This window comes from Canis aureus, chromosome 16 (genome assembly GCF_053574225.1).
Source record: "Canis aureus isolate CA01 chromosome 16, VMU_Caureus_v.1.0, whole genome shotgun sequence".
Lineage (NCBI taxonomy): Eukaryota > Metazoa > Chordata > Mammalia > Carnivora > Canidae > Canis > Canis aureus.
Genome location: NC_135626.1, coordinates 34113253 through 34137634, shown reverse-complemented (window position 1 = coordinate 34137634; position 24382 = coordinate 34113253). Strand labels below are relative to the sequence as shown.

Sequence of the window (24382 nt, the reverse complement as noted above, 5' to 3'; positions counted from 1 at the left end):
AACCAGAAAGTAACACAGCAAACAACTGCCTGAGTTCAATTCTCCCCACCCAAGTAGTTAAACTGAAGAGACCTATAGTTTAACCAGTACTTATAAATCTACTGAGAAATCATGGAAGAAAGATAAGGTACCAGAGGATGAGAGATGAAGAAATGAGTGCTTAAGGAGAGGAAAAAACTGAATGGTTTTATGTTGAGAAAATTATAATTATAGAATTATAGAAAATTATAGATAATCAAAAAAATCTGTGACCATCTAGGTAAAGACGTTATGATCCCAAGGGACAGTGAATCTTTGTCAAGAATTATACATATCAAACTATAATTCCTACAACTAGGATTTAAGTTCCATTAGGGGAGGGACCATTTTACATTGTTTCTCTTTGTATCTCTAGTATTTATTTATTTATTAAAAATTTTTATTTATTTATGATAGAGAGAGAGAGAGAGAGAGAGAGAGAGGGGCAGAGACACAGGCAGAGGGAGAAGCAGGCTCCATGCACCGGGAGCCCGACGTGGGATTCGATCCCGGGTCTCCAGGATCGCGCCCTGGGCCAAAGGCAGGTGCTAAACCGCTGCGCCACCCAGGGTTCCCTGTATCTCTAGTATTTAAAATAGAGCCTGGCACATATAAAGTTTCAATAAACCTTATTTCCTGTTGTGATAATATTACTGGACTGGTATAACTAAACCATGGCAAGAGCTAACAGCTAACCCTTGAACAACATGGGTTTGAACTACATGGGTCCATCTACATGTGGATTTTTTTTTTTTTTGATAAATACAATACAGTACTATAAATGTATTTTCTCTTTCTTATGATTGTCCTAAAATATTCTTTTCTCTAGCTTACTTTATTGATAGAATATATGATACAAAAAATATAAAATGTGGTAATCAACTGTTAATGTTATCAGTAAGGCTTCTGGTCAACAGTAGGCTATTCGTAATTAAGTTTTTGTGCAGTCAAAATTTACACATGGATTTTCGACTATGTGAGGGGTCGGCACTCCCAACCTGTGTTGAGGGTTGACTATGTATTAATAGAGTAACTTTTTTTTCTTGGAGTTAATACATCTGATAAAATCTCTCATGCAGCTTTGTCAATAATGACTGAGAAATTCAAGGTGAAGCAGAAGATATCTAGGTAAGTTTTAACTGACTAGATGACCACAACTGGTGGTTCCTGATAAATGACAGGAAGTTTTTTTTTTTTTTTTTAAGATTTTATTTATTCATGAGAGAGAGAGAGAGAAAGACAGACACAGGTAGAGGGAGAAGCAGGCTCCATACAGGAAGCTCGACACGGGACTCGATCCCGGGTCTCCAGGATCACACCCTGGGCCGAAGGCGGTGCTAAACCGCTGAGCCACCCAGGCTGTCCAGGAAGTTTTTTTTTAAAGACTTTATTTGTAAGTAATCTCTACACACAGTGTGGGACTTGAATCCACAACCGCAAGATCAAGAGTTGCATGGTCTACCAGCTAAGCCAGTCAGGTACCCCTGTGAATGGGAAGTTTTTTGATAGTCTGCAGGACTCTGTACCAGGTTGGATGCTAATTCAACTTTTTAATCAAAAGACTAGAATATGGGACACCTGGGTGGCTCAGTGGTTGAGCATCGGTCTTTGGCTCAGGGCGTGATCCCAGGATCTGGGATCGAGTCCCACCTCGGGCTCCTTGCATGAAGCCTGCTTCTCCCTCTGCCTGTGTCTCTGCCTCTCTCTCTCTCATGAATAAATAAAAGTTAAAAAAAAAAAAAGACTAGAATATGGCCTATAGGGCACCATTATCAAATCTACAAATTATATAAAGCCAGAATATTATACAACACAACCTTCAATATTAAATGACAGAATTAAAAATAAAAAGCTTCTAGACAACCAAAATTTAGTAAGAAAAAGATGATGTGGATTAATTAATTAATTTTGCAGGGGGAGGGAGAGGGAGACAGAATCTTTTTTTTTTTTTTTTTTTTAAGATTTCATTTATTTATTCATGAGAGACACAGAGAGAAAGAGAGGCAGAGATATTGGCAGAGGGAGAAACAGGCTCCACTCAGGAAGCCTGATGTGGGACTCGATCCTGGGTCCCCAGGGCTGAAGGCAGCACCAAACCACTGAGCCACCCAGGCTGCCCGGGAGACAGAATCTTAAGCAGGCTTAACTCAGAGCTAGATCTCATCTCCCTGAGATCATGACCTGAGCCGAAATCAAGAGTTTGATGCTTAACTGACTGAGCCACCCAGGTGCCCCTGGAATAATTTAAAGTCCTAAACCTTGGATTTAAAAAATCAACTGCAGGGGCACCTGGGTGGCTTAGTTAGTTAAGCATCTACCTTCGACTCAGGTCATAATCCCAGGGTTCTGGGATCCAGCCCCACAGTGGGTTTCCTGCTTAGTAGGGAGCCTGCTTCTCTCTCTGCCCCTCCAACCCCACCCTGCATGTATGCTTGCTCTCTCAAATAAATAAATAAATAAATAAATAAATAAATAAATACACACATACATACAATCTTAAAAAATCAACTGCAGCTGGAAAGGTGCTGGAACTTGGCAGGTCTCAAAAGGAAAGCTCCCAGAAGCTTTCCAAATCCAGGGCCTGGGGACTGAGGAGGTGCCTAATTCTTCCCAGATATCCTGCCACATTCAGAGACAGGTCTCCCAGGACCAGTATAGTGTGTAGCTCAACCAATGTCCAAAGGGGGAACCTCTTAGCCATACATGCTGCCCATCATCCTGATGGACAGGCCAGGGGACGTCAGTGCCGGTCTTCTGCCCTGAGACCCATGGCTGGACCTCTCAACCTGGCTTTTGGCTGCTGAGGTTCTATGACAATTAGTGTAGCCCGATCACTGCTACTCCGCTTCCCTTTATTAAGAGAAATGTAAAGCTGATCTCATCAATTAGGTCCATCTACAGCCCCAACTTGAGAGGAGGCTTGAGATCACTCCTCGGCCCTTTTCAGGCCCTGAGTCATTTTTCAATTGTTAAAATCAGAATGATATCACAGCAGACTCACTTCTGAATCTAAGTGGTATCAAACAAGCTGGGTCCTATTCCCATTCAGTGTTTCCAGGCATCCCTGGTATATGCAACCCCAGCCAGGGCTTCTTGGGATTCTTCCTCTCATCCTTGCCTTCAAGCCACCCCGCCTAGCAGGTAACCACACCCCAACGGTACAGATGGAAAAACAGGCTCAGTGGGTTAGAAGCCCGCCCAAGGCCAAAAATTTAACTCCAAATCTGCCCGATCCACCTTCTTTCTCCTGTGCCCTAGTCTCTGTGATGTCCTTGGAGATGACCTGGTTTGGCTCCCAAGTGAAGTGGGAGTGTGTCCTTCAGCTTTTGCCAATAGGAAGTCTCTTTGCTGACAGCAAGTACCAGAAACCAGGACCCGCAGGAGGCCCTCAGTGAGCACTGACTGATTTAAAAATATGCTTTCAGACACGGCAGGCCCCAAGATGGTTGTATTTCCAGATCTTTCATCTCTCAGCAACGTTTCCTGTCGTCTGTCATCTATGTGCTTGGCACAACTGAATGGCTCAGCATTATTCCTTCAAAGTCCTACCTTCCCATCTTTGCTCATATAGTTCCTCCTTTCACAGGGTTCTCCCACAGCTTCCACCTTTGTCTCTAAGCCAGTTCAAAGGCTGCCTGCTCTGTGAAGCCCTCCCTGGTTGGACCCAGTGAGAATTCATCACCTGTCCTTCATGTTCCCATGGCCCCTGCTTGTGCCTTTCCTAAAAGTATATTCTAATCGGCCTCATATCATTTATTAAAAAATAGAAAGTTGGGGTGTCAGGCTGACTCAGTTGGTGGAGCATCTGACACTTGATCTTGGGGTTTTAAGTTCAAGCCTCACAATGGGTAGAGAGATTACTTAAAAATCTTAAAAAAAGTCAACTGCAAATGCACAAGACTGGTTTAATTGGTTTACTAGTAAAGCTGTAGGAAAGACTGAAGGGTTTCAGTTAAATGCAAAAATCATTATTACTTTAAAAAAAAAGCTAAAGCAATTCTGTGGCATGAGTGGAAATGCAGTGTCCTGAAAAAGGGAGATGAAGGCAGAACTATCTTCTGTTCTAATTACATAGGTGATCAGCCATTTGCCTGAGGTGCTTTCTAGGATATGGGACTTACAATCCTAAAAAGAGGACAGTCTCCAGCAAGATAGGACAAGCTGTTACCCTACTCCCATGTAATCCGAAGTATGTCCAGAAGACAGTGAGCAGGATGTACCAATGAATTAAAATCACTGTGATACTATGAGAAATCACTGAAGCAACAACTAGAGTTACCAAAGAGTGTTCTAGTGTGAAGGGATATCATAGTAACAAGGATTAGGATTATTCTGTGTACATTTCTTTTTATTCTGTGTACATTTATTTATTTATTAAATATTTTATTTATTCATGAGAGACACAGAGGGAGAGGCAGAGATATAGAGGGAGAAGCAGGCTCCCTGCAGGGAGTCTGATGCAGGACTCGATCCCAGGACCCTGGGATTATGACCTGAGCCACAGGCAGATGCTTAAACACTGAGCCACACAGGTGCCCCTTCTGTGTACCTTTAAAAAAAGGCAAAATTAAGACCCAAAGGCAAATTTAGAGGATGGGTAATTTTGGTGCAATATAAAGGATATTCTGTTAATTACAGATACCTTTATCACTGGAAGTATTAAAAAGAAAACTTCCCAGAAGGAACTGTTATAGAGGAGATTTTACCCTGCAAATGTCTGTCAACTCTACAAACCTGTGATCCTGCAAACTTTCAGTTACATGGGGATTTACTACCTAATGACTGAATTTATGTCCACATTATGTTTCTCAATAGCCTTTTGTTTTTATTTTGTTCTCCTTGCCTTCTGCCAGAACATAGCAGGTAGGCAAGATAAAGAGATCCAAAAGAAATCTAGTGATCTTATCTACAACTCAAAGTGTCAGACTGTGTTTCTTTTCTCCCTGAAAAATTCTAAGGAAGGTGAATGACAGAAAAAATGGAACCAAAACATAACCTCCAACATGAAGCTGAGTAACAGCAGAAGGCTGTAAATACTCACCCATGCCAGATTTACCATCTGGGTATGTGTACACTTGTCCATTGTTTTTGATAATTGGGAGGTTAGAAGGTAAAGGAGCAACTTCTTCTTCACTCTCCTCAGAGCTGGAGCTGCTACTTGTGTCCTCACTGCAGCTATCATAACCGTCAAACATCCCGAACGAGTCTCTTCTTTTCCTTTCAGAGCGTGAAGAATGTTCAGTCTTAAAAGTAGAAGAAATCAAATAATACATGACACAGCACAGACACACCCCCTGCCACCGCCCTCCACCTGGGAAAGAACTTAGCTCAAATTGTTTAAGTGATAACTGAAAAATGAAGATCTAGCTCTGAGAAACGATAATTTTATTCTGTGATGAAATGTTTGTTTCATAACGGAGGCTTCCCCTTCTACAAGGTGCAAATTTATTAGCTATCATGTTAACTGATAAGAATATCAACAGAGACAGTAAGAACACTGAATAGGATCAGGCCACGTAACTCAAGCTTTGCCATAAATGAGGTGGGTCATTTCTCTGTAAGAAAGGAGATTAGATGATCTTTTTTTAAAGTTATGATGAAATACCCATAATGATTTCTCAATCTGCCTTTCAGCTCTGAAACTGTAGATTTCTACAATAATTTAGAGCATCCAGAAAATACACAGATGCTTTCAAAAATCACTGTTAAGAGCTCTGGAGGGATTAAGAATTTTTAATTTTAGAGATAGTTTATAGATATTACCTATTTCAAAAATTATAGAAAACATTTGTACATTATGTATCTCTTTTTTTTCCCTTAGCATAAACAATGGTTATAAAAACTCCAAGCTAAAATTTTCTTTTTTTTTTTAATTAATTAATTGATTAATTTATTCAGAAGAGACACACAGCGAGAGGCAGAGACATAAGCAGAGGGAGAAGCAGGCTTCCTGTGGGGAGTCTGATGCGGGACTCAATCCTACAACTCCGGGATTACGCCCTGAGCCGAAGGCAGACACTCAACCACTGAGCCACCCAAACACCCCAATGTTATTTTTTTTTAAAGGAAAAGCACAAAAGCACCAATTATCTTCAGTGAACGCTACACATTTGTTCTTCCAAAAAGATATGCCCTCTCTCAAAGCCACCCAAACCACCAAAATGTAGTATTGCCAACTCCAACCTTTCCTGAAATACACTGCAAAACTTCAAGTTTAATAAGAAGTAAAAAGAAAATAGGAAATTAACGAAGAGAAAAAAAATCTTCAGGAAAAAAGAATCTGTAAGGAAACAGAAGAAACAGCAAAAGAAAACGTAAAAAAAAAAAAAAAAAAGATATAAATACACAGAGAGTTACAACTAGAGTGAAAAGTATCAACCAAAGAATCTTTAGAGTTTGGCACCTATCCTTATTCTTTTCCTTCAGTTAGTATTTTTTAGTATTTTACTCTTTATGCACAATTTTATTTCCTGGCTAATTTAACTTCCAACCATGACCAATAACAAAGATGAAATCCTGACAAAATAAAACCAAGCAGGGGCAGCCTGGGTTGGCTGGGTTGGTTCAGTGGTTTGGCACTGCCTTCAGCCCAGGGTGTGATCCTGGAGACCTGGGCTCGAGTCCCACATCGGGCTCCCTGTGTGGAGCCTGCTTCTCCCTCTGCCTGTGTCTCTGCCTCTCTCTCTCTCTCTCTCTGTGTCTCTCATGAGTAAATATATAAAATCTTAAAAACAAAACAAAACAAAAAGCAAATGCATCTCAGGTATACAGGTGCATTTCAGGTATACAGGTATGAAACATTTGCACTAAAATGGAAAACTGATTTTTACTTGTATCAGGTGTAACTATGAAAGCAACAAAATTAGTTTCTTAACCCAAACAATGGAAATATTTTATACTAAAATGAATACTCTCTTTTAAAAGAAGGCCCTTTAGGAGGCTCTACAACTGCTACAATGCTGTTGCCACTACCTCCAACTTATAATATTCTTTTTGTTTAAAAAATTTTTTTTAAAGATTTTATTTGAGAGACAGAGATAGCAACATAGAGCACAAGCAAGGAGAGGAACAAGTAGGCTCCCCACTGAGCAGGGAGCCTGATGTGGGGCTATATCCCAGGACCCTGGGATCATGACTTGAGCTGAAGGTAGATGCTTAACCAACTGAGCCACCCAGGTGCCCTAGTATTCTTCTTTTAGAACTCTCTTAGATCCAATTTTAAAAAGAAAACCCTATTGTATGTGGCTACTTTGTAATTATTCAATTTCCCTCGATAGTTTTAACAAATTTGGATCTGAATAATCCGCAGGTATTTAAAAAGAATCAAATGTGGGGTGCCTCGGTGGATCAGAGTGTCTGCCTTTGGCTCCGGTGGTGATCCCAGGGTCCTGGGAGCAAGCCCTACATCAGGCTCCCCGCAAGGAGTCTCTCTCAAAACTACGTAAATAACATCTTAAACAAGTTAAAAAAAAATCAAATGTATTTTCAAAGAATCAAAATCTGCTACCACTGGATTTCAAAAGAACAAGATTCTGAAGGCAATGCCAGAAGAAAGTATAGCAACATTTTGAACTGATGAGGTGATAAGGAATGGGAGAGTCCTTGTCTGAGTGAAGGGTGGTGCTACGAGCGTAGAATTCTGACAGCCATGTGTTTGAGTCTCAGCTTTGCTGTTCTTTAGCTTTGAAACAAGTTATGAGCCTCTTCTCTTACTCATTCAACATTCAACAACTATTTATCAGACATTTGTGTATCTCACAGTAGCAGAGGCTGAAGATAGAATGGTGTACAGAGCAGACAAGATTCATGCTTTTCACAAAGGTTAGTTTATTGGCAGGAGGAATCCAAGCAAGGCCACGTGAAGGCAGAGTCAAATTGAGGCAGGAGTAAAGAGTACTCAGCTAAGATTCAGGGGTGAGGAAAGGCCTTGGGAGGATGAGACTCCGATGTCAGAAAGGGCAGCCAATTGAATAGCTGGTGCTGGGATGTTCTAGGCAAAGCAAAGAACAAGACAAAGACCTTCAGGTTGGAATATACTTGGCACACTGAAAGGCCAGTGTGAGAAGTGTAAGAGATGAGGCTGGAAGAGGATACAGAGACCATATCATGGGGCCCCCTTGAAGGCCAGGGTAAAGAAGTGATACATTTCCTTTTTCCTGAGGGCAAAGGAAAGACATTATGAAATATTTATCACAGTGTCTGGAATGTACACTTAATAAACACTGGATAGACATTTATTATTTATTTATTTATTTATTTATTTATTTAGGCTAGAATTTTAAGTTCTAGAAGATTCATACTGCCCATGTCCATGCAAATACCCATAGTTTTCATGTAAGCTTGTCCACTTTACAGCCAGTTCTGTTAGGAGCTAATGCATATTTACTGACCCTTAAATATCAGCATAGAACATCTTATTCTGACTATCCTGGTCAGTGACTATAACCCTGAAATTTCAGGGCGTCAATGATTACGAACATCTTAGTGTCGAAATTACAGGCTGTTAACATTAAAAAAATGAAAGTATTATGATAATTAATTCCGTTAATATAGAAATTCCCAGGTTGAGACATTAAAGTAGTTCCAGGCCACTAGTGCCCCTTGACACACAAGAAAAAGAAAACCACATTTAAACAGATCATAGTATCACTCCAAAATACTAGAGAGAAGATGAAAAAAAAAAAAAAAAAGAGAAGATTTAAAAAGGGATCAATCACCAAGTGAATCTCACTTCTCAAAAAGTCCAATTCCAGGCTCATTCAGTTCAATCAGTTGCTTAGTGACTAACCCTTAAGTATGAACAGACAGGCGAGGATCACCAATCAATCATTAAAGAAAGGCCTCGGAGAATGTGAAGAAGAATCTATAGGAAACAGAAGCAATACAGAGAGCAATAAAAAAAAAAAAAGAACTTCAAAAAACGGAATTAATTCTTCAGGGACATAATAGGATATCATTGGTGAACGAGATCTTGGAATTTAAAAACGGAAGAGGCAAAATAATCTCTATGTCATATACCTGAAACTAGTGTAATACTGTGTCAAATCCAAGTAAAAAAGTTAAAAAGAAAAAAGAAAAAAAGAAAAAAGGTAATTCAGTGGAAAAAAGACAGTCTTTTCAACAAAAGGTGCTGGATCAAATAAGTTACCAAATTAAAAAAACAAAACAAAAGAAAACCCCCAACTCTGATCTGTACTTTACATCATCTATAAAAATTAACTCAAAATGAATTACAGGGACCCTTGGGTGGCTCAGCGGTTGGGCGCCTGCCTTCAGCTCAGGTTGAGATCCCGGAATCTGGGATCGAGTCCCGCATGGGGTTCCTTGTGAGGAGCCTGCTTCTCCCTCTGCCTATGTCTCTGCCTCTCAGTCTGTGTCTCTCATGAATAAATAAATTTAAAAAAGTCTTAAAAAAATGAATTACAAAAAAAAATATGGATCAGACCTAAATGTAAGAATTCAAACTATATAACTCCTAGAAAAAATATAGGAAAAAATCTTTATGACCTTAGGTAGGCATAAAATTTTTAGGTATAACATCTAAAGTATAACATTAAAGTATGATCCATATATGAAAAATACTGGTAAGTTAGACTTTATCAAAATTAAAAACTGATCCAGGCTTCCCTTATTCTCTTACTATTAAGAGAATAAAACAAGACACAGATTGGACAACAATATTTGCAAGTCATGTGTCTGATAAAGGATTGGTATCTAGGATATATACAGGGCTACCAATAACTGAAACAGTCCAATTAAAAAACAAACAGGCACAACATCTCAACAAACAATTCATAGATCTATGGATGGCAAATAAGGACATGAAAAGATGTTCAACATCACTGGTCATTAGGAAATTAAAACCATGAGATCCTCATACATTGATGTTATTAGATTGCCCCAAATTAAAAAACAAAAAACAAAAAAAAAAAACCCTCTATGGTCTATGTAGTAAATGGAACTCTAAAACATTGCAGATGGGAAAGTAAATAGAACAAAAGCATTTTGCAAAAGAGGCAGTTTGTTAAAATGCTAAATGTAAACCACATATTACCCATTCCACTCCTATTTACCTAAAATAAATGAAAAATTATGTCCAAAGACATACATATATAAGAATAGTTGTAATAGCTCAAAATTGAAAACCCAAATATCAACAGATGAGTGAATAAACAAATTACGGCATATCCACAGTGATTCCATCTTGCTGCTTAGCAATAAAAAGAATGAGGTGATACACATAACATGGAAACCTCAACATATGCTGAGTGAAAAACCAGACAAGAGCACATTCTGTATAATTCTATATAAAATGCTAGAAAATGCAAACTATTTTTGCATTTCCTTCATTTTTACTTAATGTTCTATTTGTATCCCAAAATTCCATATTACTTTTAGTTGTCATGCCCTTAAAGCTCCTCTTGGCTGTGACCGTTTCTCAGGTTTTCCTAGTTTTTGATGACCTTGGCAGTTTTGAGGATTACTGGTCAGGTATTTTGTTGAATGATCCTCTCCTAGGATTTGTCTCATAATTTCCTCATGAACAGACTGGGGTAGTTTTCGGAAAACAAATCAGAGGTACTATAAAGTACCCTTTGTATCAAATCATACAAGGAAACATTCTATTCACATGACTCACCTCTGTTGGTACTGACCTTGATCACCTCTACCTGCAGCAGTATTTTTCAGGTTTTTCTCCATTATAAAATGACTTCCTAACCCCCCTGCATACTGTACTTTTTAAGGGACTTCGTGAACTCCACACTTAGGAAGTGGGGAGCTATGCTCCCTTCTCCTCAATAGTGGGGCATCCACACAATTTGGAATTCTTCCAAATAGATTTCCTCTCCTTTTCTAAAATAAGTTATTTCCACCTTTTGGGTTTATGTGAGGTTTTTCTCTCCAGTTGTATATCTCCAGTTGAAATACTCTCTAACTGATGCTGTCTCTCAAAGTAGCAAATCTAGATTATGTGATTTCCACCTGCCTTTTATCAGTTATGAGAAGTTTGAAAATCTGGTATAGGTGTGGTCTGGTTCTCCATTGTAGTCTTACTATTTCCCCTCTTTTAGTAAACAATTTACAGGGAGATACTTAGAGACCATGCAAATATTCTGTTCATGAAAATTTCACTCTAGATTTAGCATCCAATGATTATCTTGCCCAATCTGTAACTATGATTTTCCAGCCCCAGAGTTTTCTTCCATATTTTCAGTTGACATTTTTCTGTAGGGAAGATCCCTCTTTTTTCTATTATGGGTACCCACCACTCATGGATTCCTACTTTTCAGTGGCTTGTAACTCTTTATAATCCTAAATTATCTGGGAACTCAAACTGTTCCAGATTCAGCCAATGGGAACCTAAGCCTCATGTCATTCCAACAAGCCTCTATCATTATTTGAGCAATTCTTTAACTTTCTGGCATAACAAGACATTCCAGCCTTATCCTATACTCATTTTCCTGTCCCAACCTTAGAATCAACCATTTCTTCAAAGAGCCCCGGTTTCTTTTAGTGAGAGATATCAGAAATAAAGATACAGGTACACCATGTGCTCATTGCTATTGAGGTCTCTTGTCTCTGGGCTCTTCAGTAGATGGGAGTTGGAATATACACCTATGTGTATGTGACATATGTATACACGTATGTATCTTAGAAAATCATGAGTTCAGACTTTCAACTCCAATTCTGATCCATGCTTCAGGGTTTTTCCTTATTTCCCCAAATCTGTATTTGGAACTCTGTTCTTTCAAAGTGAAAAACCCTGGCTCTCACACAAATTACATGTACTCATTTGCTCAGTCTTTTTATACATTTAAATAGTTTCAGAAGCACAACATCCATAAGCTACAAGAAACAAATTTATAAGTCTAGAATTTCTTTGTAGTTCCATCTCCCTAAACTGAAGGTCAGAGTAATGAGTTTAAGAGTTACTTGGATTATTTATTTCTCCCTCCTTCAACGTGTTGTTATTTATTGAAATAAGTCGAGTTTGGTTTTTAGTCTTTCCTGCTATCCTTACCCGATTAATTTCATTTCTGGGGACTGCCTAAAAAATTGCCCTGCTTCCAAGTATAAGAACTATATGTGAAGTTTTAACTTGGAAAAATGTCATTTCCTTCCCTGCTCCATCATTCACCTTTGTAGGCAGGTAATCAACTTTACTGCTCTCTGGTTCATCCTTCCTTTGTATATTTTGAAAAGGTAAAGAAGTATATTTATTTTGTTTTTCTTACAGAAAAGGCCACACATAATTTAAAATTTCTCTGTCCTTTGCTTTTATTAATTCAGAAACATATCCTGGAAATCACTCCATTTCAGTGCATATACATTTTCTTCATTCTTTTTTCAGCTGTACAGTACATGTGTGTGTTTACTCAATCTCCTTTGTTTGGACAGTTAGCAGTTTTCAATGTTTTGTGGTTATGAGTATTGCTACAATAAACGAACCTACACACGTGTGCATATACATTTAAAACTACTTGAGGTAAACCATCAGAGTATATTCTTTGGGTAGAAGAGTGAATGTGTATGTAATTTAATTAAGTATTACCAAATTTCTGTCCGTAGAAATTTTACCATTTTGCATTTGCACGACCAACAGTGAGAGTGTTTTTGCGAATATAACAGATGAAAAATGGTATGTCAGTGTGGTCTTTTTTTTTTTTTTTTTTTTTAATCTTCTACTTGGAAAGAACCTCAAACTTCTAGGAAAGTTGGAAGAATAGTACAATGAAATCTTGTGTACTCTACTCTAACCTGCCAATTATTAACATTTTGCCTCATTTGTTTTATACTTCTCTCTAAACATAGACATTTTGCTACATCATTTGAGAGTAAGTCACACACATCATATCTTTTTGTTTGCCTAAAATTTAGTATGCATTTTCTAAAAATAAAATTGTTCTCTCCTAATTACAGCACATAGTTATCAGTTTCAGGAAATTAAACATCAATGCGATACTTTTCCCCAATGTACCAACCTTAGTCCAATGGACCCAATAATGTCCTTTATATAGCATTTCTTCCCCTCAGTCTAAGATCACAGGTCATATTTGTCCCTTAGTTTCCTGTAATCTGAAAGATTGCAGGCTCCTTTCCCATCTTTTTAACAGAATGTTTCTCATTTGAGGATCCTCATGTTTCTTCATTACATCAAGTTATGTATCCCCATAATATCATGAGATAACTTTCTTAGAATATTACATCTTAGAGGCATAAGATGCTTATCTGGGCCCTCTCTGCCAATGTTAATTTTAATCACTCTTTCATGCTGTTGTCCCATTTTTCTTACCATATTTTTCCTTGCAACTAATAAGCAATCTTGCAAATTTTAAAATCGGTATGAATTCACACCTCATTTACAGCGGTTTATAATCTATTACTGTCCTCACTTATTTTGGGGCTCAAATTATCCCATATTCAGCTGCTTGGATTCCTATGCACTGAATCCCATTGAAAAGCTCCCATCAATAGTGCTGGGTATTGACTTACTTTCTGACATATCAAGATATTCCAGTATCATTTTGTACCTACGTTGTTCCAATCCTCAATCAACCCTTTCTCCAAGGTGCTCTCATTCTTTTCAGTGGGGATTGGCATTAAAAACCAGGATATGCTCAGTATGGTTTTATACATATAGAGCCATTTTTGTCTTCTTTCATAGGTCTGTGTGATGTGTGTTTTTGCCCTTTATCTTTAGGGGTTTTAGCCTATGTTTTTTTCAAAGCTCTGTGTATTTAAGAATTTACCTTTTGTAACATATCGCAAATTTTGTTATAAAGTTGTCATGCAATTAAAAAAAATTTTAAACATAGTAAAATTTATCAGTATTTTTATTTTTATAACTTGATTTTGGGATGCTTGGATGACTCAGTGGTTGAGCACCTGCCTTTGGCTCAGGGTGTGATCCCGGGGTCCTGGGATCAAGTCCCATATGGGGCTCCCAGAGGAAAGCTTGCCTCTCCCTCTGCCTAGGTCTCTGCCTCTCTCTCCATGTCTCTCATGGAGCCTGTTTCTCCTGTGTCCACCTCTCTTTGTGTCTCTCTTAAGTAAATAAAATCTTAAAAAACAAAAACTTGATTTTGACCCATTGAAAACTTTTCTTTATAATCACTGCATAGAAAAGTTCACCCATATTTTGTTATTTGTGCATTTTTAAATATTTTGACCTCTGATCCATTTGGAATTTATTCTTATGCATGGTGTGAAGAATTGACCCTAATATCATCTTTTCCTAAGGGGCTATCTAATGGTGCCAACATGCATTATTAAAATGTCCATTTTGTTTCAGTGATTTGAAATACTACTTTAATAAAGCATTGGGTTTCCATATGTAGCTGTATCTGTATCTGGACTTTATAGTACTTTATTGGTCTATCCATGTGCCAATGTCTTGTTTTTCAAATTATACAGGCTACCTATTTTGCTATTTGTTAGGGTTATATCACAAAGATCTTCTCCTTAATGTTCTGATATTCTTATTTTTCCAAATGAACTCCAGTATTAACTAGTTTAGCTCTATACAAAAATTGTTGGTATTAGGATCTCATTAAATTAATTGAGGAATAAAGTGACATCATAAGGTTGAGAGGTCTTAACCAAAAACAAAGGATGTTGTTCCAATTGTTTAGTTTCACCTTGTGTCTTCAAGAAATGTTTTCTAGTTTGCTTCATACAGATTTTTATGATTATTGTTAAAACCAAATCCTTAGAAATTTAAGTATCCTTTTTCTTGCTATTGTAATGCATTTTCCCCTCATTACATTGTGTAATTGTTTACTGAGTACATAAAGGTTTATTTTATATCCTTCAATCTTCCTAAAATACTTTGAAATAGTTTTGTCATTGATTTTCTGGGGCTTTCCAGATGAACTATCAATGCCATGCTGCCTGTAAAGAAACTTTTATTTCTTTCCCATTACTATGTCTACAATTGTTTTCTCTTTCCTATCTGTACTTGTACATATCTGCAGTATGTCACATATCAGAGACAATGTGCATCTTTACTTCGTTTCTGACTTTAATGTCTATTAAAATGCTAGTCTTAGGATTTAGGTGTGTATATATATGCATCTATGCATCTGTATTTATGAAAATCACCTGATGGATGTATCCATTTCTGTTTTCTCAAAACCTTTTTTTTTTTTTTTTTAAGATTTTATTTATTTATTCATGAGAGACACAGAGGCAGAGACAAAGGCAGAGGGAGAAGCAGGCTCCATTCAGGGAGACTGACGTGGAACTTGATCCTGGGTCTCCAGGATAAGGCCCTGGGATGAAGGCGGCATTAAACCATTGAGCCACCTGGGCTACCCTTCTCAAAACCTTTGAGTTAGGAATGCTTGCTGAATTTGGCCAGATTTTTTTCAGCATCCATAAAGAGAATATGATTTTTCTCCTTAGGCCCATTAATATGGTGGATTATAGCAAGAGTTCCAAATACTGAATCATCCTTATGTTCCTACTATATAAGCTTTCACTTCATCATGATGTATTTTCTTAATGTGCTGTTAGATTGCACAATATTTAAGATTTTGCACTGATATTCATAAATATTGATCTATAATTTTCATTTTTGTGCCATCTTTATCAGGTTTAGAAATTGATGTTATTTTTGCTTCATAAAAATTGCAAAGTTATTCTGCATTTTCTATGTTCTAAAGTAATTCATGTAGCATTGGGAAGGTATGATCTGTAAAGCTTTTGTAGAATTCCTTTGTGAAATCACGTAGGTTTGGTGTTTTGTGGGTTAGCTCCTTGACAAATTTGTTTCTTCTACTAAAACTAAGTTAAAAATCTTTTTCATTTTTTGAGAAAATCTTAAGTAGGATCCACACTGGTGTGGAGCCTGACATGGGGCTTGATCTCCCAACCTGAGATCATGATCTGAGCTGAAAATCAATATTCTGACGCTTAACTGACTAAGCCACCCAGGCGCCCCTCTCCTTTCCTTTTAAAGTAGGCTATATGCCTGGTGTTGGAGCCCAACATGGGGCCTTAACTCCTGACCCTGAGATCAAGACGTGGATGCTTAATGGATGGAGCCACTCTGGCACTCAAAGTTTATTTTTTTAAATCTTTAGAGAGGCACCTGGGTGGCTCAGTTGGTTAAGCATCTGCCTTTGGCTCAGGTCAAGATCCTGAGTCCTGTGATTGAGTCATTCTCCCTTTCCCTCTTCTCCCCCTTGCTTGTGCTGACACACAAAATCTTAAAAAAAAAAAAAAAAAAAAGAATCTATTTCATCTAGGTTTTTTTTTTTTTTTTTTTTTAAAGATTTTATTTATTATTGAGAGACCCAGAGAGAGAAGGGCAGAGCAGAGGGAGAAGCAGGCTTCATGCAGGGAGCCCGATGTGGGACTATAGGATCACGCAGAGCCAAAGGCAAGTGCTTAACTGTTGAGCCACCCAGGTGTCCCTCATCTAGGTTTTCAGATTTATTTGCATAGATGTGTGTAAAATAGTTGCATGTGACTTTCTCAATGTCTTCCATATCATGTTCTTTGACCTCATTTCTTATTTGGTATATTTTGTGCTTTCTCTTTTCTGCCTTGATGAAACCAGTAGCTTATTCATTTTATGAATTTTCCCCGAAAGGTCCAGGATCGATTCATCAACTTGGTGTACAGTTTTTCTGTTAACTCCTTAATTTCCACTTTTATCTTTATTTATTTTTTTTTAATGGGGCTTACTTTGTTGTTTTTTAATTTTTGAGTTGGGAATTATTTTATTTTTATTGAATTGGGAATTATTTATTTTCATTGTTTTATTTTTACTGTGATGGAGTAACCTGATTAGGCCCAAGATGGAGCTGCTTAGGCTAAAGCCACCTTAGCAAGTAATGAAGTCGTTATGTTCCTCTCTCCCTGAAAAGGCAAGCCTAAGTAAACTATCAGTGAGTGCCTGCTCAGAACACACAATGCCTGACCCAGCTCCAAGACTTCCCTCTGCTCCAGGAAGAAAAGCAATCAGCTTTAACCAATCAGCAAGTGCCCAGTGTAAACTTCCTTGTTCCCACACACTTTGGTTTATAAAAATTTCTCGTTTTGTAAAGGAACTTGATCGGAGCGCCTTTCTACCTGCTAGATTGGATGCTGCACAATTTACCAATGACTAAATAGAGCCTGTAAGATTTTAAAAATTTACTGAATTTTATTAACAAATATTTAGAACTATGAATTTTCCTCTGCTCAATGTACTTCACACAGTTGCATGTAATATTTTCATTATCATAATTTTTTAGGATCTCTGTAATTTGTTTACGTTCCTCCTTTACCCAAGGACGTTATCCTCTTCTAAATAAGGCAGAATTCTGAATGTGTATCAAGATGTAGAAATTTTGTCAGACCCTCATGTCCCTTCCCATTTAATCCTTCTCCTCTCCCAGAAAAGTTCTAGTACTAGTTCTAGTACTACAGGTTAATTTTGGATATATTTATTTAAATGGAATAAAACTTGATGGAGCTTTTTATATTGAATTCAGCTTACTCAGCACAGTATTCTCAGACTTATCCATGTTATTGTATGTATAAATGGTTCATTGCTTTTTACTAATATTGTACTTTAACAGTGTATGTTTATCCGTTCTCTATCCAGATTTGACTACTTTGAATGTTGAATAAAGTCACTATGAACATTCTTGTATGAGGTGAACAAGGAGGCTTCTAAATTTCAAGGTGGAAATGCTCTTTTTGTTTTCTTGTATAGGCTCTACTGATGTTTTCTTAACATATGACCGATTTTTGTGAACACTTTGTGTTTGAGAGAGTATATTGTATTTAGGATGTAGTGATAGATACACCTGAAGATCTGCTTCATTGTGTTTAGATCTCTTACATCCCTACTTTGTATTACACCTGTCTTGTGCTCAAAGTGTCAGCGTCCAATTTTTGTGCTTTTTAGTGCTTGCATTTCTAGTTTTTGCTTTATAAAGATTATTGCTGTTATTTCATACATATATACTAGTAACTGTCACATTTTTGTTGTGAATTAGGGATTTAGCATTACAGACTGTTCTCCTTTGTTATTGCTTTTTGGTTTGACTTCTATTTTGCTTTCATCATTGCCAATCCTGCTTTCCTATTATTTCTATTTGCTTGATTGATTTTTCTCTATCTTTTTAAACTGTCTTAAGGGTCTCTTATGTTAAAAAGTTGGATTTTGATTTTGTTCCTTCTTTTTTACTGAAATATAACTGACATTATAGTTTGCTGGGTTCTGATTTTTGAGCCAATCTGAAATCTTTTTATTGGTGAAAGAATCCTCATGGATGTGACTGGTAGGTTTGATTTCAATTGCATCACGATTTTTCTTTTCTTTTTTTTTTTTTTTTCATCACGATTTTTCTTGATGGGTTTTCTTTGGCCTTTGAAACATTTCGGTGTTTTCAAAGGTTTGTGTTTTTTTCCTAATGCTTACTTTTGAATCTTTTATATTTCTATGTATCCTTTTTTTTTTTTTTAAAGATTTTATTTATTCATGAGACACATACACACAGAGGCAGAGACAGGCAGAGGGAGAAGTAGGCTCCGTGGAGGAGCCTGATGTGGGACTCGATCCCAGGACTCCAGGATCACGCGCTGGGCTGAAGGCAGGCGCTAAACCGCAGAGCCACCCAGGGATCCCCTATGTATCCTTTTTCTTAATCTTTTCAGTTTCAGATTGTATCATCTGATTTCCTTGCTGATATTTAACCTATAATCATTAGTCTTATCTAATTTTTTTTCCTTTCCCCTCCCGTATTTTTTAGTTGCCTTCTTTCTACTTTCTCAGAACCTAAAACATTTATGTACTATTCTACCTACATCCCTACTCCTGATTTTAACCTTAGTTCAAATAGAAACATGAAATCCTATCTTTTTGTAGAAAATTTCCCACACATCTCTTTAGATGACGCTCATCCTTCAACAGTTTCCTCAGGAAGGGTTAGGGAGTACAGAATTCACTGAATTCTTGGTATGTTTAAAACTTTGTTCATAGTCTTAATCTTTGAGAGATAGTTGAATGGATATAAAAATCTTTGGTTGGCATTTTCTTTCCTTATGCTGCTCCACTATTATCTTGCTCTTGAGAAACTGGATACCAGTCTACTTCTCTGGACCTTGTAAGGTACTTCATCATTTTGGCCTGGAAGCCTAGAGAATTTTTCTGTATCATTTAAGTCCTGCAGTTTACATTCATGGTATGAACTTCTGATGTATAGACTTAGATATTTATTTCCAGAAAGTTTTCTTGGATATTATGGTTTTATTCTTTTTCCTTCTTGGGGGGGGGGGCACACATTAGACTTTTTAGACCCATCTTCCATTTAAAGTGTCAGTTAAAAAAGAATCTTATTTTCATTCTCCTGGGATCCCTGGGTGGCGCAGCGGTTTGGCGCCTGCCTTTGGCCCAGGGCGCGATCCTGGAGGCCCGGGATCGAATCCCACATCAGGCTCCCGGTGCATGGAGCCTGCTTCTCCCTCTGCCTGTGTCTCTGCCTCTCTCTCTGTGTGTGACTATCATAAATAAATTAAAAAAAAAAAAAAAAAAAGAATCTTATTTTCATTCTCTTGACTGCTTTCCTGCTTCTCTTCTATGCCTTTTATTATATCTGCATTTGATCTACTGTTTGATGGGAACCTTTGTAACTTAAGCTTCATTTCTGAGGTTTTTTGCCTTCTCTTTTCTGAGTTTATTCTGATTTTATTTCTTCCTATTTTTTTTGTTCATTTCTGTTCTTAGTTTTATATTTCTGATTCAAGGTTTTTTTTCCCCATATCTCCAAACATGGGTTTGAAGATGTTTTATTTCATTTTGAGTGTTGTTATGTTAATTTTCTTATGTTTTTTGGGTGGGGGAGGGGAAGATTTCCACCACTTGAAATGCTCTGATTTACTTTTTTTCCTATAGTAGTTCTGTGTGTAGTCCATTCTTTCCTGTTTGTATTCATTTCATGGTCAAGAGTTCCTGGCTCAAGAACACTTCTAAGTTTACTTTCTCTTTCTTTTTCTGAAGGAGTGTTAATTCCTCCTCTTCCTTGTTTCTCTTTACTGCCATGTCTCCACCCCTTCCCTATGAAGCACTGCTTATAACTTAAGTTACCAATTCTGGCACTGCTTACTTTTAAACTTTTCTCTGTGCCTAAAGCTGCAAACTACCAAATTTCAAACCTATGTTCAGTACTTTGGAACTTAAGTGTTGGATTTTCTTTTGGAAGTGATAATCTGTGCTTCATCTAAGTCTTTCATGGCCTTAAACTCTATCAGTGAATCTGTTAAGCCTTCTCTCACTCTTCACATCCAAAGAATTGGGCAGAAGGAGCTCATGGAATCTAACTTATTTCTCTTAGAGATAATCTGAAGATTGTGGTAATGTTTCTTCATAATGCTGAAGAATTATGGGTGATGTGTGATGGATACGTGCTCTGTTTGCCTTATAGGTTGACAGAAAGGTGCATGGGGAAATTGGATCAGGCTGCTGCCAATGTTCTCCAAAACTAGAAGTCTACACATACATAATTAAGTACTACTATCAAAGAAATACTGGTTTTGCCATTTTTTCAAACACTTTACCTATCATCAGATTTACCTTTTGTGTCATCTGTTTTCCAGAGTAAATCTACTTCATTTTCATCTAATTTGGCTCAGAAACATGTTTTGTCCTATGGGAGTTCATAAATTCTGCAACAATGTCTTACTGGACTATTTTTGCTAGTAATTTGTAGAAAGTCTCTTACAGGGCAGCCCGGGTAGCTCAGCGGTTTAGCGCCGCCTTCGGCCCAGGGTGTGATCCTGGAGACCCGGGATCGAGTCCCACGTCGGGCTCCCTGCATGGAGCCTGCTTCTCCCTCTGCCTGTGTCTCTGCCTCTCTCTCTGTCTCTCTCATGAATAAATAAAATCTTTAAAATAAATAAATAAATAGTCTCTTACAATTAATATAATATTTACAGGACGCTCAGTATGTGCAAGGGACATTCTAAGCACTTAATGTATAGTATGCATTTAATCCTCATAACTACTATTATTCCCATTTTACAGATAAGGAAGCAGAGGCTCCAAAAAGCTAAGCAAGTTGCCCAAGGTCATACAGCTAAAATGAACACTAACAATATGAATCAAGAAAATGATCTTAGACCAATGTTAAATTTTAACCTTTCTCTATTTTTTCCCTTTCTTATTGTTCTGTCGGCCAACTTCTGTAAGCTTACATAGCAATGATCAAAAACTACTACTTCAAGTAATGTGCCTTTTTGAACACTGCTCTGTAAAATAAAACTGTAAAATCACGTTAGGTGACTATTTAAGACCTTGAGTAGAAGGTGATAGGATGACTGCAGGAGGAGAAATCTCACCTAATACTGTGGCACATATGGATTACAAAGGAACTCAAAATATCTAGAATTCATATACTGAGTGATATATGCCTAATACTTAGAATTATGGAGATGGATTCTAGGTAAAAAAACCTAAAAGAATTAAAAGTACTGGGGTACCTGGGTGGCTCAGTTGGTTAAGAATCTGCCTTTGGCTCAGGTCATGATCTCAGGGGTCATGGGACCACATCAGGCTCCCTGCTCAGTGGGGAGTCTGCTTTTCCCTTTTCCTTTGCCCTCTGTCACTTGTGTTAGCTCTCTCTCAAATAAATAATTCATTAAACTGGTGGGGTGCCTGGGGTTCAGATGGTTAAGTGTCTGTCTTTGGCTCAGGTCATGATGCCAGAGACCTGGGCTCTCTCTACTCAGCAGGGAGTCTGCTTGTTTCTCCCTCTGCCCTTCCCCCTACTCATGCTCTCTTTCTCAAATAAATAAAATACTTAAAAGCTTCATTAAACTGATAAAAATGGAAAGATTGATGATATTTGGCATGGCAAATGTATGTGTGAAATAGTCCTGATAGATCCTTGACAGGAAGGAAAACTTATGCCATCTTCTAGGAAGACAATTTGACATTAGTTGTGAAATCTTAAAAACAAACAAACAAACAAACAAAAAAACACAAGAGTATGCCTTTCGACCATGTAATTCCACTTTCTGGAATCTGTTCTTTAGAAATACTCCATAGGAAACAAGAACCTATATGGGAAGAGGTTTCTTGCAGTGATAACATAATAGTGAGAAACTGGAGACAATCTAACCAACAGTAGGGGAATCATTAGTAATTGGTAAGATACTGAGTGAAAAAAGTAAATTGCAAAATAGGAATAGCATGACTCACTTTTTATTAAAAGAAACAATGTATGCTGGCATATGCACAGATTGATGTATCTTCATTCATATATGCATTTAGGAAGATCCTAGGAGGAACAGCTAAACTATTAACAGGGTGAGAATGGAATGGGAGGACAATTTTAATTTTTCTATGTTTTTTTTCTTTTTTTAAAGAACAAATGTGTAATATTTCTTTAGTGAAAAAATAAAGTTTTTATAGTGACAAAATATAAGGAAAAACCATAAATTACAGTAAAATTCCATTTCCCTGCTATAATTATTGCCCTGATGAAATCTTGTACCCTATAAAATCTACAAAGGAATTGAAATGTAAAATTTTTCTAGGAAAAATTTTACAGAAAATATTTGAGATTCTAAATGCAAGCATGAATACACAACCAAGTAATAATAGTATAATTTCAATATGAATACTCATCCTAAATTAATCAGCTCCTCATCATCCAAACCAATAGGGCAGTATAGGGGCCCACATCATTTTCCAGGTTTTATATTAGTCATGAAATATAAGTTTCCTAAATCCTTGAATTTGAAGGTTGTGTACACTCAAAGTTAAAATGAAATGAATTAAGAGATGTGATGACTGGACTCAATAGGAGCTATTTAGCTCTTACTGGTTTTCCTCATTTTGCCATCAGGATGAAAAGCAGTCTGGCATGGTGATAAAATTCACTGGCCTTAACAGATATGCCTTCTTTCGTTTTCAGCTTACTATTAAGAGGAAGATGAATGGTGAGGATTTGGGATTACTGGTTTTTTGTCTTCCACAAAACCAATGTGAAAGAATAAATTCATGTCAATGATACAATCAGAGGAAATGAAAGCAGTAATATAAGTAACCCCCTCAAAGAAACAAAAAAAAAATATCCAGGAACAGGAGAGGACAGTATTCCACACAACAGTATTCTACAGTTTAAAGCAACAGTGAGCAAAAGGGAGCTTTTCTTGGATATACAAAAAGTACACATTTCTATCAGTTTGGGTTCAAGTTCTGGTTTTATCATGACTCTTTGGATGTTACAATTACTTGGGTCTCAGTTTCCCTCTCTTCTAAATAAGGAAAACATCACTTACTACACAGGACGTATGCTAAAGTAATTCACACAGATGGGCTTTCAGTTCTTCAAAAGAAAGCTATGAATCCTTAAGTATGAACCTGAAAAGCTAATTAAAAATAAGATGACCGGGTCAAAATTAAGCCTGAAAGGCAGTAGCCAAGAGGGTTTTTAAGATCATTATCAGCTATCTACTCTAAGGCAAATAATAGAATTCATGCTACGGCTGGAATTGCAGTAGTACAAATGTAGTTTGAGCAATCAAATGAGCTCATTTATTAATATGTTAACACAGCAAAAAATAAGTTAAACAGGTGTGATACAACCTAAAAACATGGACCTAAGATGATGATAGTCTCTTGGTGTCTGTCTTTGAAAATATATTTGCAGCTGGTTGTGCAAAAGATAGATTATCACTAAACAATAATAAATCATGGGCTATTAACAATGAAGCAATTAAAATAGGATTAAACACATACATACACACAAGGGAGTTATTTTTCTGGTGTATACAATAATCTTGCGACCAGCTAACTAAAGTTTTGAGGTCTAAAAGTAAAGCAATAGATGATACCATCCGATATTTATTGAGCAATATAGACAGATTATGCTAAGCAACAGAAACACAAAAAAGGGCTAGATTTACTATGCATGTCCTCTACAGAGACTACAAACTGGTCAAATAGTTGGGGGAATAAAAAATTACTGAATTAATTAGTAAGTTATTGTATGTGACCTATTCCATAAAAAGTAGTAACAGGTATAGTGAAAAAGGAAAAAGGGATTTTGAGATCATCTCTTAATACTGTATCATTAATGCCAGCTCACAATTTCTTATATGCTGGTCATCATATCTGATTGGTTTACAGAAACCCTGGGAATGAGGCAGGGCTGCAGCTTGGCCCACAGGTAGGTGAGAAAGATGACACCTGAAGAGGTTAAGCAACTTGCTTAAGATCACAGGTCAGGAGGTAGCAGAGCAAGAGCCTGGCCAGTTTGCCAACTTTGTCTAGAGCTTATTTCTACTACGTTAAACTTTAAGTTGTCAACACTAAAGTGAGAACTAGAAAGGAGTTCAGAAATATTCAAATACGGTGTTTCCC

At 37.2% G+C, this 24382-nt stretch overlaps 1 protein-coding gene and 1 long non-coding RNA gene across 21 annotated transcripts in view; one reads left to right on the top strand and one right to left on the bottom strand.

The window, feature by feature from the left end:
* MBTD1 (mbt domain containing 1) overlaps positions 1 to 24382 on the bottom strand; it is a 69173-nt gene that overhangs the window by 40084 nt on the left and 4707 nt on the right. For 15 of the 20 annotated variants that reach the window (XR_013354437.1, XM_077852687.1, XM_077852689.1 and 12 more), the window contains one exon: positions 5060 to 5261. The exons of 2 other annotated variants lie outside the window; for them this stretch is intronic. Coding sequence is in view for 17 of the 18 variants with exons in the window: in XM_077852679.1 (XP_077708805.1) it covers positions 5060 to 5261 (202 nt within the window). In the remaining variant the exon portion in view is untranslated. The remainder of the gene's footprint in view (positions 1 to 5059; positions 5262 to 24382) is intronic. 3 more of the 20 variants (XM_077852691.1, XM_077852690.1, XM_077852697.1) reach the window with 1 other exon arrangement.
* On the top strand, positions 17034 to 20636 carry LOC144286353 (uncharacterized). Its single transcript, XR_013354440.1, has 3 exons — positions 17034 to 17144; positions 17615 to 17694; positions 20439 to 20636. It is a non-coding gene; the product is annotated as an uncharacterized LOC144286353 (long non-coding RNA).